We start from the raw sequence: 12,196 nt of genomic DNA, 5'->3' as shown, positions 1-12,196 counted from the left end.
CCATAAGGGGGATAATGAGCTCCCCCTAGTGGTGGCTGCAAGTAGTCAGAATATTGTGAAATAACTCCATGGCTGTGTGAAGGGAAACTAGAGAACCAACCCTCAAGTAGATGCAATGTAAAAATTAACCAAAAGAGAATTTTTGAATGAGGTCTTTGCTATTGTAAACCACAACAAAATAATTCCTTTATTCCTCCATCATCACAAACCAGCAAGAATATTAGGTGGTAACCTCTTACCCAACCTCCATGGATATGTGTTTACCGATGAACCCTCTAAGACCAAGGATGCTCAACCTGCAGCCCTTCAGCTGTTGTAAAACTACAACTCCCACCATGCCCTGCTGTAGGCTGTCCGGGCATGCTGGGAGTTGTAGTTTTGCAACTGCTGGAGGGCTCCAGGTTGAGCATCCCTGCTCTAGACCTTGAAGAGGTTGGCCCACCTCACACACCGGTGGCGTATGGCTAGGATATGCCATCAACGCCTGATCTATCTCTAGAACGGAGCTCACAAATTGATGGAAAGCAGACCACGCATGCGAGGCTGCCCTCTATTAATTTCTATGGGAGTGCCAAAAATAGCCAAGCGGCACACATGGGTCAGACGGAAATTGCTGAGCCAGCACTCAGCTATTTTTGGCAGTCCCATAGAGATAAATGGAGGGCGGCCGAGCATGCGCAGTCTGCTCTCCTTCACTTTGCAGGCTAGGTTGTAGAGATAGGACATTGATGAAATATCCTACTGATATGCCACCAATGTATGAGATGGACCCACCCCTTTAAGGAAATATCTGGTAACCCACAGCCCCCCCCTAGATCTGCAGGGATATAAATAAATATTAGCATATAATGCACCAGATATTAACCACAGAATCACTGTAGATAACATAACATCACTAACCTGCGAGCATGCATGCAATGTGAATGGGAGAAAGCCGCTACCAGACACCTCTCTCTCCAGGATACGATTTTGATTTGCTCCTGACCCAGTACAAAAAGGGAAGAAATACTTTCTAATAAGCCACTTACCGATCAGGGGGTGTACTAGGCTGTGCTGAGCTTTCAGCTGCCACCAACGTGGATGGATTCGAAGACAGCGCTGGTCTGTAATTGGCCTGCACAGTGTTCAGAGCTTGCTGCATCTCTTTACTTGGAGGATTAAACAGGATTGTGTTATTTCTGAAGACCTGTACAAGACGAAAAAGTGTTAGAAATAATCTATAATTACGTATACATGTTACTTCACTTGCATTTTTGAATGTTAGTACAGGATTAGAAAAAACATGGCTGCTTTCTTCCAAAAAACAGCACCACACCTGTCCGCAGGTTGCGTTTGGTATTGCAGCTCATCCCAATTCGCTTAGAAGATGCTGAGCTGCAATATTGGAAACAACATGGCTTCCTAATTACGGACAACCTCTTTAAACCAATTGTTTGGTCTACGTATCATGTTAGGACTGCATGGCTATATCCACACCTGACATCCCATTGGGGGCATATCCTGGGCCAACCCCTCTAAAATAAATTAATTTACATTTTTATTTAAACTTTTACATATAAAAAAGGCATAAATACCTGTGATAGCTGTTCACTTCTCCTGTAAAGGAAACATAAATATTCTACATTAATAGATCTGCATTCACTTATCTGGGAAAAACATAATTTAAAAAAATATATATAAAATTCCTTTAACCTAATAGACCAGACTCAAAAAGATAAGGATGTAGATTGTAACAAACTTTAAGGATTAATATCTTTATGTTCACGTTAATTTCCTTTATGCATTTATATTCTGTGCTTTTATACGACAGTCCTATAATCTACAACATTTAATAACCTGACACCAGCTGGAGTAAAGGAAGTTTACTGTACAGACTCCTCATAGCGCCTTGGTATAACATTCTCCTGTCAAGGCTCCTCATGGGTGTGGTTACAGCCTACTATTTGCATATTTCAGTATATTGAGCATTTTTGTGCATATTTTCTGTATATCCATCGCCTGTAACATTAAAACTACTTGCCTAAGGGCTCATGCACACCACGTATTTTCTTTCCGTGTCCGTTGTGTTTTTGTTTTGTGAACCATTGATTTCAATGGGTCCGCAAAGAAAAAACAGAAGTTACTCCATGTGCATTCCGTTTCCGCTCCGCAAGCAGATAGAACACGTCCTATTATGGACAAGGAAAGGACTGTTCTTTTAGGGGCCAGCTGTTCAGTTCTGGAAAATACGGGATGCACACGGACGTCATCCATATTTTTTGCGGATCAGTGTTTTACGGACCACAAAATACATACGGTTGCGTGCATGATCCCTAATACTGTGTAAGCCCCTCCCTAATCTTGCCCTAGGCCTGTGATGGCTAACCTCCGGGACTCCAGCTGTGGTAAAACTACGACTCTCAAGATGCACACTTGCTTGGCTGTTCTCAGGACTCCATAGAAATGAATGGAGCATGTCGTAGTTTCACCACAGCTGGAGTGCCGTAGTTTAGCAATCACTGCACTAGGCCATGTAACCTTGCGTTCGTCGTGAGGCGCAGCTCAGCCCCATTGAAGTTAATGGGGCTGAGCTGCAATACCAAGCACAACCAATATACCATGTACGGCGCTGTGAGTCGAGAGAAGGCCGCAGAGCTACAGAACAGTTGATCAGTAGGGTCCCGGGTGTCGGATCCCCACCGACCACCTACTTATGACCTATGCAGAGGATAGGTCATCACTTAAAAAAAAAAAAGAAATCTCAGAAGACCCCTTTAAAGATGTATGAGAAACTGCACCACTCTTGACAAATGGCTGTGTCTGGTATTACAAGTTCTCCTTGCAGTGAACATTCTCAAGAAAACTGTCACTTGCCTTTTTTTGTGCGTCTTCTCATATGTTGAGTGAGTGATTTCGTCATCGTCCTCTGGTTCCTCGGGAACATTGCAATCTCTGTTTTTGATAAAGCATTAATCCGTCAACAACAATTCTGACAGGAGGTATAATAAAGTACGCAGTGATAAAGACATAGGCGACGTTACCTGAACTGCGGGTCTGGGTTCATATGACAGTACCACTTTGGTGGAAGCTTCCCCATGGCGTCAGGAAGTTTCCTCCATTTTAGACAAGAATCGCACTGGGCCCAGCTCTGATCAGGTCGTTTTCTGGATGAAACAAAGTATGGGTTAGGATCTGTGGGACGTTGGGGCGTGTAAACTCCCTGGGCAGGTAATTGACAATTAATTTTAGGATGACAGAGAAAACAAAGACCAAGGGGTGTTAGAGAGATATATATATATCGTTATCTATATCTATCTATCTAATTTTAAACAATTTTTTTTAAACCCTTAGGATACCAGAGGTTTTTTAATTTACATTTTTCTTCCCTATATTCCTTGAGCCATAACTTTATTTTTTGGAGGAGAAGTTGTACTTTGTAATGACACCATTTAATATGGCATACAATGTAAAGGGAAGTGGGGAAAAAAATCCCAAATGGGGTGTTTTACGGGTTTTGTGCGCCTAATTCTCTGGGTCAGTACGACTACAACGATGTAAGTGTGTGTGACTATTTGATCACATTTTATTACATTTTTCTGTGTAAGTGACCCCTTTTTCCATTACGCCATATTGGAAAAATATTTTTATATTACGGTTGTTTTCGTGATGCCCAAGATGTTTATATTTTTTGGTTATTTATTTTTTTATTATACAGAAAGGTGATTTACATTTTTATAGTATGGTAGCTCATGTTTGAGTCTACAAACTTTTTTTTTATTCCGAACCATCATGGATCTATAAGAATTGCTCATTTCTTATGTTGGCCTGCCACCTGCTGGCCAAAATAAGAATTGCAGCTTCAATTACCATGCCAGTAAGAAGTCCGGAAGCGCGAGCTTCCAGGTCTTTCACCCTTTAGACGCCGTGATGACTACGATCTCTATTATTGCTGGTAGCGGTAATTAGCCACGGGTCTCTGCTGTCTAAAACAGCTGAGAACCGTCAGTCATGGCGCCAGCTGCACATGCGAGCAGGCACCATGTTTACCTATCGCTCCAGCGCTGTACATGTATGGCGCTAGTAGCGAAGGGGTGAAGCCTTAGTGTCCATGCACTATAAGCACTTCTGCTGAGAGATTGCCAGTCCCAGTCTGCTTAAATGGGAGCAGTAAACTACATGACTACCTGATTCCAACGTCCTCCAAATCTCCCTTCCTCTATATTCTCCCACTGCTGGTGGTAGTCCCCAAATAAGGAAGACAGCTGATACAGGAATCTGAAGTGCTAGAGACACACACACCAATGCTGCCCCAGCCAGCCTTATATCTGCTGCCTCCCAACAGCCACACATAGTTATGGCATCATTAACTTTTCACACAACTTTGCATAAATCAATAGTACAAGTGACCACAAGAAAGTTTGTAATATGTCTTATCAGTGAGAAATGTCTAGTTCTAATGTTTACAGCTTTTTTCCCCTCTCCCCAGATTGTCTTCGATCTTGCCTGAGCTGTTCTTAGCAGCATTTATACAGCAGTAAGAAAAAAAAAAAAAAAAAAAAGCTTTACGGCAGCCCCATGGTCCATAGACACAATGGTCTGGAGGGGACATCAGTGACTTCTATGGGAGAGTTTTCTAGGCATGCTCTGACAAGCACCTATTGTGAATTCTGGACAGTCGTATCCACACACAGAGGTGATATCATTACAGGCAGGACTAGAATGACAGATAAGCAGATAACTGCAGTAAAGTGATCTGTACAGACCAAGAAGTGGCGACAATTACGGTAATAGACACGGAACATTAAAAATATAATCAAAAACCTTTAAAAATAATACGTTAAACATAAAAACATGATTTAAACAATAGGGAATTTTCTGATGACACATTCCCTTTAAAGGGGTTATCCCCTTAGTTGGACTATGGGGTAGGTAGAGGCACAGTTCTTGTTTATGTGTGCTTTCTTTCTGCTCTATCCTATTTAGTTCTGGATGTATGCTGTATGAAGGTGTTTAGTATTACGTAGGTCGGGTGTGAAGAGGTCTGCTAAACAGATAGGAGAAGTACACCAATGGCTATGCTTTTGATATATTAATAAAATGACCGATTTTGGAGTTCGGATCCGTTCCATCGCTCGGGTGGGGTGGGGGGGGGGGGGAATTGGGCTTTAGTTGGGTAGGGAGGGATGGTCTTATGTTTATAAATTATTGGATGGGAAATGTGGTTCTGTACCAGGTATACTTTGTAACTAGATTACTTGATCTTATGTACTTCTTGTACTATGTTTGATGTTACGTGGGGTACTCATGAAAGTAACTATTTGTCCGATCCTGTAATGCGATGGTATTTTTGTCATCAACTGTTGCATGTATACTGTGCAGACTATTTTCCTTCTTTGTATTTTTGTGATTTTCAAAAAAAGTCAAAGAAAAATTATCTGATTTTATAAAAAGGGGTTATCCCATCAAAAGGATCATAGTTTAGCTGCGACAATGATCATTTTACAAAATATAATGTTTAAGCCAATTCCTACCCTTCTCGCTAAAAACCTCCCCCTTTTACATCTTTGTTGTAGTGTGTCCTCCCTTAGTTACGGCCACCTTTCGCCGGCCGAATGCAATGGCCGCGCATGTGCGGCGAGCGAAACCACCTTGATCCAGTGTGTGGCTGCATTTCTTCTATGAAGGCGCACACTGCCGGCCGGGCATGCACGGTTCTTCATTCCCTTGTGCCGCTTCTGAAACAGAGCAGCGCATGCTCCGTTTTTAGCGCAACCCACGCGCGGTAGTAATTATTAATGCAGTTTGTTGAAAGTTTAGTTAGGCTTTATAGTGTAACTGCCATTTCACTACCAAAAATGAAATTCCTAACATTGTTCGGCTAATTTTACCTTTCTGATGTCTGTATTCAGCCCTTAGCAACCATATTTCTCTGTGCCTCTATTTCAGCAACTTCCTAAAATGGCCTCTGCTGCTCTTCCTGTGATGATCTTTGCCCTTCCTTGAGGCCACCCTGTATTTCCCCTACTTCTCATAAGCCCTTGCTCTCCTCACATGAACTAGCAGGACCAATCAGAACACAGATAACTTCCCACAGTACCCAGAGCAGTGTGTATCCTCACATACAGCTAACCAGAGACAAGCCCTGCAATTACATTAAATGAGTAAGCATTTATTTTAACCTCTTAATAGCCAGCTGTCCCTCATTCTCTTACAGACTGACAGGGAAGGATGGCTGCTTTAGCCGCTTATATCTCTGGTTTGGTACCAGCTAGAAATATGGTGTGAGGAATATGGATTAAGATTTACTGTCAGCCATGTCCCCACACCCACCATTTGCTGAAAGGTAGCAGAAGTAGTGAGCTCTACAGGAGGGCCCTGCTTCAAAGCCCCAGCCATATGGCAGAGAACTTCTTGCAGGCTACCTTTGTTTACTATTTCACACCCCATTCAGACAGCACCTCCCTGCAGAGGGTCTAAGCCAGTGATGGCGAACCTATGGCACGGGTGCCAGAGGCGGCACTCAGAGCCCTCTCTGTGGGCACCCGCACCTTGGAAAAAGTATATGGCGTACCAACATGCTTTAGACTTTTCCTCCCATTCATTAGCACAAGACGCACTATGAACAGCACAGGCAGCGCACTGAATGTAGGCAGACTATTATAGCTAAGGGATAAAGTACATGGAAGATATACTATACTGGACTGTAGTATTCAGGGTAAATTGCTGTGTTGGCACTTTGCGATAAATAAGTGGGTATTTGGTTGCAGTTTGGGCACTCGGTCTCTAAAAGGTTCACCATCACTGGTCTAAGCCATTCCCCAGTTCAATCAAATCTAGCAGACAGCATGGAACCGGCGATTTATAAGGAATTATAAATCGCCCGGCCATCGCAGGCGCAAACCGGATACATATTTGTGTCCCGGTGGCCATGATTAACATGCCCATGGTCTTAGTGTGGTGGTGGTAGGCCAGGGAGGGGAGATATACATATCTCCCCACAGAAACCAAATACCGGTACCATGTATGGACTCGACTTGTAGCCGGAACCCAGGCGGATCTGTTGGTCCCAGAACCATCCCGTGACGTTCTGGTCTGGAGCCATGAACCCAAAAGGGTTTTGTGGGTCATTTAATAACAGCCCAGAAGAGGGGGAGTGGACCCTTCCCAGAGGAGGGGCCGGCTACAGTTTAAAAGGCTTGTGCCAGCAAGCGGGCGTGTCTTTTCTCAGAAGGAGGGTCACATCGTGCCATGTGTTTAGAGGGACCTGCAACCAGCTGACATCACTGCCCTCCATTTGAATACAGCAAAAGACTAACCATAACTTCATCTCCCCGGTAACTGACTTGAACTCTCTGTAATCCTGTTTGTACCATATTACCTGAATTTGTAACCTTAGACCACTATTCTTAGTGTATATTGTGTTATCTAGTGAGCCCTTAAGGCGATTAAATATATAATTTAATCTTGTCCCGTCTTGTATCTCGATCACAAATTCCCACGTCCGTGTTTTGGTCTAGTTATAAGCTACTGCGGGTTGGTTTCTCACCCTATATAATCCCGATAGCTGACCAGGCCTATATCAAACGAGAATCTGGTGGCAGATACCCGGGCTGAGAAAGCGCTGTTTCACTGCGGCAGTGAAAAGGCTCCCTCAGCTTGTTGCCTCTCTGTGCCTGCGTGGACAGGAGGGGTCTGTGTAAACTGTACCAAGCTGACCTTACCAGCTCCTCCAGGAGGGCGTAACGTCACGTCTTGGTAACCAGGGACCATACCGCGTTTCGCGAGTTCGACGTAGTTGACGTCAAGCGGGCACGAGGGGTGGTATACCCCTTACATATGTGCTTTATACTGTCTTAAAGCTGACATTCTAAGCTTTCAGACAATACCAGAATGACAAATCTGTTCAGTACAGGGGAAGAGATCAATAACAGAAATCGGGATGCTGTGAATGAAGCTGAAAGTGAAAGTGAAAGTAAAAGCAGATATTACCCACGATTATTCCCGACTATTTTTAACAGTGATTTCTCCTCTGTTGCTTGGACTAGAAGCTGTCATTCTGGTCTTGTATGAAAGCCTGGACTGTCAGCTTTCAAACAAGACCAGTTGCATAGCTGCTATCATTGAGAAGATATCACCATCTAAGGCCTCATGCACACGACCGTTGTTTCATTCCGTGTCCGTTGTTCCGTTTTTCGTGATTTTCTGCGGACCCATTGACTTTCAATGGGTCCGTTGAAAACTGGGCTAATGCATACAAGATTGTCATCCGCGTCCGTTTTTTTTTCCCCATCATTTGCATGGCAAACTAGTTCATCCGTCTCTTGTTATAATACTGAGAAGACGGACTGCCCATGGCAACGCTGTCAGATGAGAGCTGCTGAATAGGAAAGTAGCATGCATTCGTGGAAGTTATTAGCAGGTAAAACTGAAAATGATCAAATTTTTAAGCACAAAAGCACATACAGCAGGGTGTACTATACCATTAGGGAATAAAAAAAATGAAACGGCAGTTACGCTTTAACAATGCTACAGGAAAACCAGCTGACGAAAGGTTAGATAAAGCAGCCCGAGAGGTCAGGAAGTTAGTGCACAACCCCTTTAAGTGCTGTAACCTGCTGCCACCACTAGGGGTTGCTTACTGCATACCGTTTTGCACCAAATTCAATACTAAGACCATATGCTGTAAGCCGCTCTGCAGAGGATGGCATGGTAGTTTTTCCGTTTTGCAATCATTGAATGATCTCACTTACTGCTCGTCTTCTACGGGGACACTTGACAATGAATTTTTCTGCAGTTTCATCTCATGCCAGTAGTCGTTCAGCTTCTCTCCTACTGCAGTCAGCGTAAGTCTGGATCAGATTTGGGGGAAATAAAAAAAAGTATTACACAGAAGACGGCACTTTTCTGCAAAATACTGGCGTACCACTAGGACAGCCATGAAACAGGGTGAGCGAGTCTGGTATGTTAGGCCAAAGGCACAGCGTTCAATATTGTCAATAACCCAACCTAATTATTCTAACACTATGGATAAAAGGAAACCCTGCACATCCGATGACGTCACCGATCCTTACCTGTAGTCGTTTGTGTAGTCAAAGTCCTGTTTGTTATGTGTGGGCTTTAGATAGTTACATTCAATAACCCCGACCACGCCGACGCCCATGTTGTTAGCCTGGAAGAAAGAACCGAGAGTAGTGTTGAGCGAACTTGTGTTTCAAGTTCGGCGTACAAAGTTCAGGTTATCTAAGAATTCCGTTAGGGATTCCGCTACCATGAACCATAACTTTTGGTCCATGGTAGCGGAATCCATAATGGAATTCTTAGATAACCCGAACTTGAAACCCAAGTTCGCTCTTCCCTAAATCGTGAGCACAGATGAATCAGGCAAACCCTCCAGCGATACCATCAATACAGCCGGCTACTCACCTTCAGCTGGCAGCCGACTCTCACGTAGGCCTTTATTAGCCTGTTTTTGTGGTACATCATTATGCCGTAGTGCTCCTTGTTCCGACAGTTATAACCAAAGGTGATTTTCACAGGTTTATGCTGATCGCATTAAGGAAAGTTCAATCTTACATATAGAAGGCACTGGTTCGGCTTGTGGAGATCCATATGGTGTATTGGCAATGCTCCCCAGCAAAAACTATGCACCTCTCTAGTAGCAGCCACCTCTGGGTAACTACTCTGTAAGTCAACAGGGCACATTTATCAAGCTCGCCTTTTTTGGGAGTTAAAAGAAAACAAACTGGTGTATTGGCAACGCCTGTCTTTAATCTGCATCTCATTTATTATCCCCAAAGAAATCAGGTTTCTCTTTTTTAGTTTAAAGAGGACCTTTCACCGCTCCTGACATGCCAGTTTTAATAGCTTCATGCCTTCCCCATGTAATAAGAATTCTGGAGCCTCTAGTCTTATGTCTGTATGTTGTGCCATTCCTTTATTATTTCTACTAGAAGTTATGAATAATTGCTAGCAGTCTGCAGTAAGGGTACAGAGGGGAGGTAACCAGTTGGGGGTGTGTACCTGCACAGACTCACTCTATCCAATCAGTGCTGCCATTGTCAGACTATGCAGGTACACCCCCCCAACTGGTTACCTCCCCTTTGTACCCTTACTGCAGACTGCTAGCAATTCATTCATAAAGTCCAGCAGAAATAATAAAGGAATGGTACAACATACAGTTATAAGACTAGATGCTCCAGAAAGGTTATTAGATGGGAAATGCAAGTAGTTATTATAAACAGGTATGTCAGGAGTGGTGACAGCTCCTCTTGAAGTCTGACCTCTAGTGGTTGTTTTTTTCTAAGACAGGTTCATATACACTAAGACTTGTCACATCTCTATCTCTTTCATTGTAAGAAAAATTGCACAAGTTCCCCATCAAATAGACAGAAAAATAAGCCTGGTCAGGAGTGGAGTAGAAATAAGACTTTTATGCACCTAAATCAAGCACAAAAAATAAATAAAAAGCTCAGAGCTCTCTCCCTCCTCCCATTGTATGCATGGTCACATGCTGGAGGTTACTGGGAGATTGCTTTGAGTCGGACCTTGCGCTCCTGTAATTTGCCCACTGGCTCCTGGTATTGCCGATACGGCCCAGGTAGGTTTAGCGTTAGGTCCCGAGCTACTTGAGAAACCTTGGCGCGGTGCTCGGGCTCAGACATGTCCTCCAAGCAGGATATGTTGGCTAATCTCTCAATTTTACACCAGTATAAGGGTTAGTAAGACCGCAGTGTGCACCTGTCTTTGTTATATTATTTTTACTGTTTATCACATCCACACATTTGTTATCCTGTGTAGGAAGTCCATTGTGGTACTTGTGGTCCGCTGCAGGCATCCTCCATTGTATGCATTTTTGCTGGGGATTGCCATTAGCAGCGGACCACAAGTGCAGGATATGCCCCCCCCCCCCCCTGTATAGATGCACAACTGCATATGGGGTTGAGCACTTCCTGCTTTTTAATACCACGCTAATCTATAGTTTGTATTTTAAAAAAAGGCGCTCCTACATTAAATAGGTCGGAAAAAAGGCGCAAAAGCTTGAAAACTTCTGAATTGGTCTTAAAACAGGCGCAAAATCAGTTGGAAAATAAGACTGAAAAAATAAGACAGTTCAAAACAGGCTCTTTACTTATGAAAACAGGCGCAGACACTCAGTAAATGTGCTCCAACATCTTTACAGGGAAGATACCTACAGGTGGCACTAGAGACAGTTTTCTTCTTTCTGGAGGAAAGCTCATAGGCATAAGGTAGTACCCCAGACCTGGGGGGTACTTCAATTTGTACATAGTTTGAATTGTTGTGCCTAATGCATTTTATCGTTTGCTTCTGGCTGTATTTCCCAACAAGGAATGGGTGGCAAAGGTTGGCAGGAACAGGGTTAACCACTCTCTTACTCCTCTCTTGGTAGGAGTGGGCTGGTCCCACTTCCTGTCAAGAGGGGGAGTTCTTGTCTAGAGACGAGAGGAAGCAATCTGCACTTTTTCCCTGCTCCTAAAACAGAATTCTTCAGAGAGAATTACTTTACAAAGTCTCAAGTACCATATTTTCTGCTTTATAAGACGCACTTTCCCCCCCTTTTCTTGCTTGGGCCGGCGCTGCACTGTCCTGACCCCGTCAGGTGACAGTGCAGCGCGGGCCGGAGAAGACAGGGGAGCGTGACGTCTGCCGGAGAAGACGAGGAGCCATGGCGCAGGAGAGGTAAGAGGAGTTTATTTTATTTTATTCTGATCTGAGGTCTGATGGGGGTCAGAATTAAAGGGCTGATTTGAGGTCTGATGGGGTTCTGACATGGAGGGCTGATATGGGGGTCTGATGTGATGTCCTGATATTAATGGGGGTCTGATATGAGGTCTGATTAAAAATATTTTCTTATTTTCCTCCACTAAAATCCGGGGTGCATCTTATTATCGGGTGAGTCTTATAAAGCGAAAAATACGGTATATCCTTGAGGATAAAGATGGCAGCGTGAACTACTACATCTGCATCTACAGACACTGCTGTAAGGTGAGGGACTACAGCAAAGCCACCCATCACCAAACAAACTCTAGGTCAGCACGACTCAAGTGCTGAATTGCCACCAACCAACCTGCCTCCACATCCATACTGGTGCCAGAGAAAATTTGTACTAAAGTCTGCTGCTACTATACGTATTTCCAGTTCTACATTACACTTCGTAAAAAAAAAAAACTTGGTCATGTTCAATTCTGGCCTCATCCTG

The 12,196-nt window shown here is 43.7% G+C and overlaps 1 protein-coding gene across 2 annotated transcripts in view; it reads right to left on the bottom strand.

Annotated features, from left to right (window-relative positions):
- The window catches only part of MORC3 (MORC family CW-type zinc finger 3), a 53,300-nt gene that overhangs the window by 8,926 nt on the left and 32,178 nt on the right, over positions 1-12,196 (bottom strand). For both annotated transcript variants that reach the window (XM_044284469.1, XM_044284470.1), the window contains exons 8-14: positions 9,403-9,522; positions 9,051-9,148; positions 8,730-8,828; positions 3,021-3,143; positions 2,854-2,931; positions 1,575-1,596; positions 1,029-1,186 (exon numbers count right to left, since the gene is read on the bottom strand). In XM_044284469.1, coding sequence (XP_044140404.1) covers positions 1,029-1,186; positions 1,575-1,596; positions 2,854-2,931; positions 3,021-3,143; positions 8,730-8,828; positions 9,051-9,148; positions 9,403-9,522 — 698 coding nt within the window. The remainder of the gene's footprint in view (positions 1-1,028; positions 1,187-1,574; positions 1,597-2,853; positions 2,932-3,020; positions 3,144-8,729; positions 8,829-9,050; positions 9,149-9,402; positions 9,523-12,196) is intronic.

This window comes from Bufo gargarizans, chromosome 3, assembly GCF_014858855.1.
Source record: "Bufo gargarizans isolate SCDJY-AF-19 chromosome 3, ASM1485885v1, whole genome shotgun sequence".
In the NCBI taxonomy this organism is placed as follows: Eukaryota; Metazoa; Chordata; class Amphibia; order Anura; family Bufonidae; genus Bufo; species Bufo gargarizans.
Note: the sequence above shows the minus strand (reverse complement) of the source record. Positions and strands in the feature narration are given on the sequence as shown.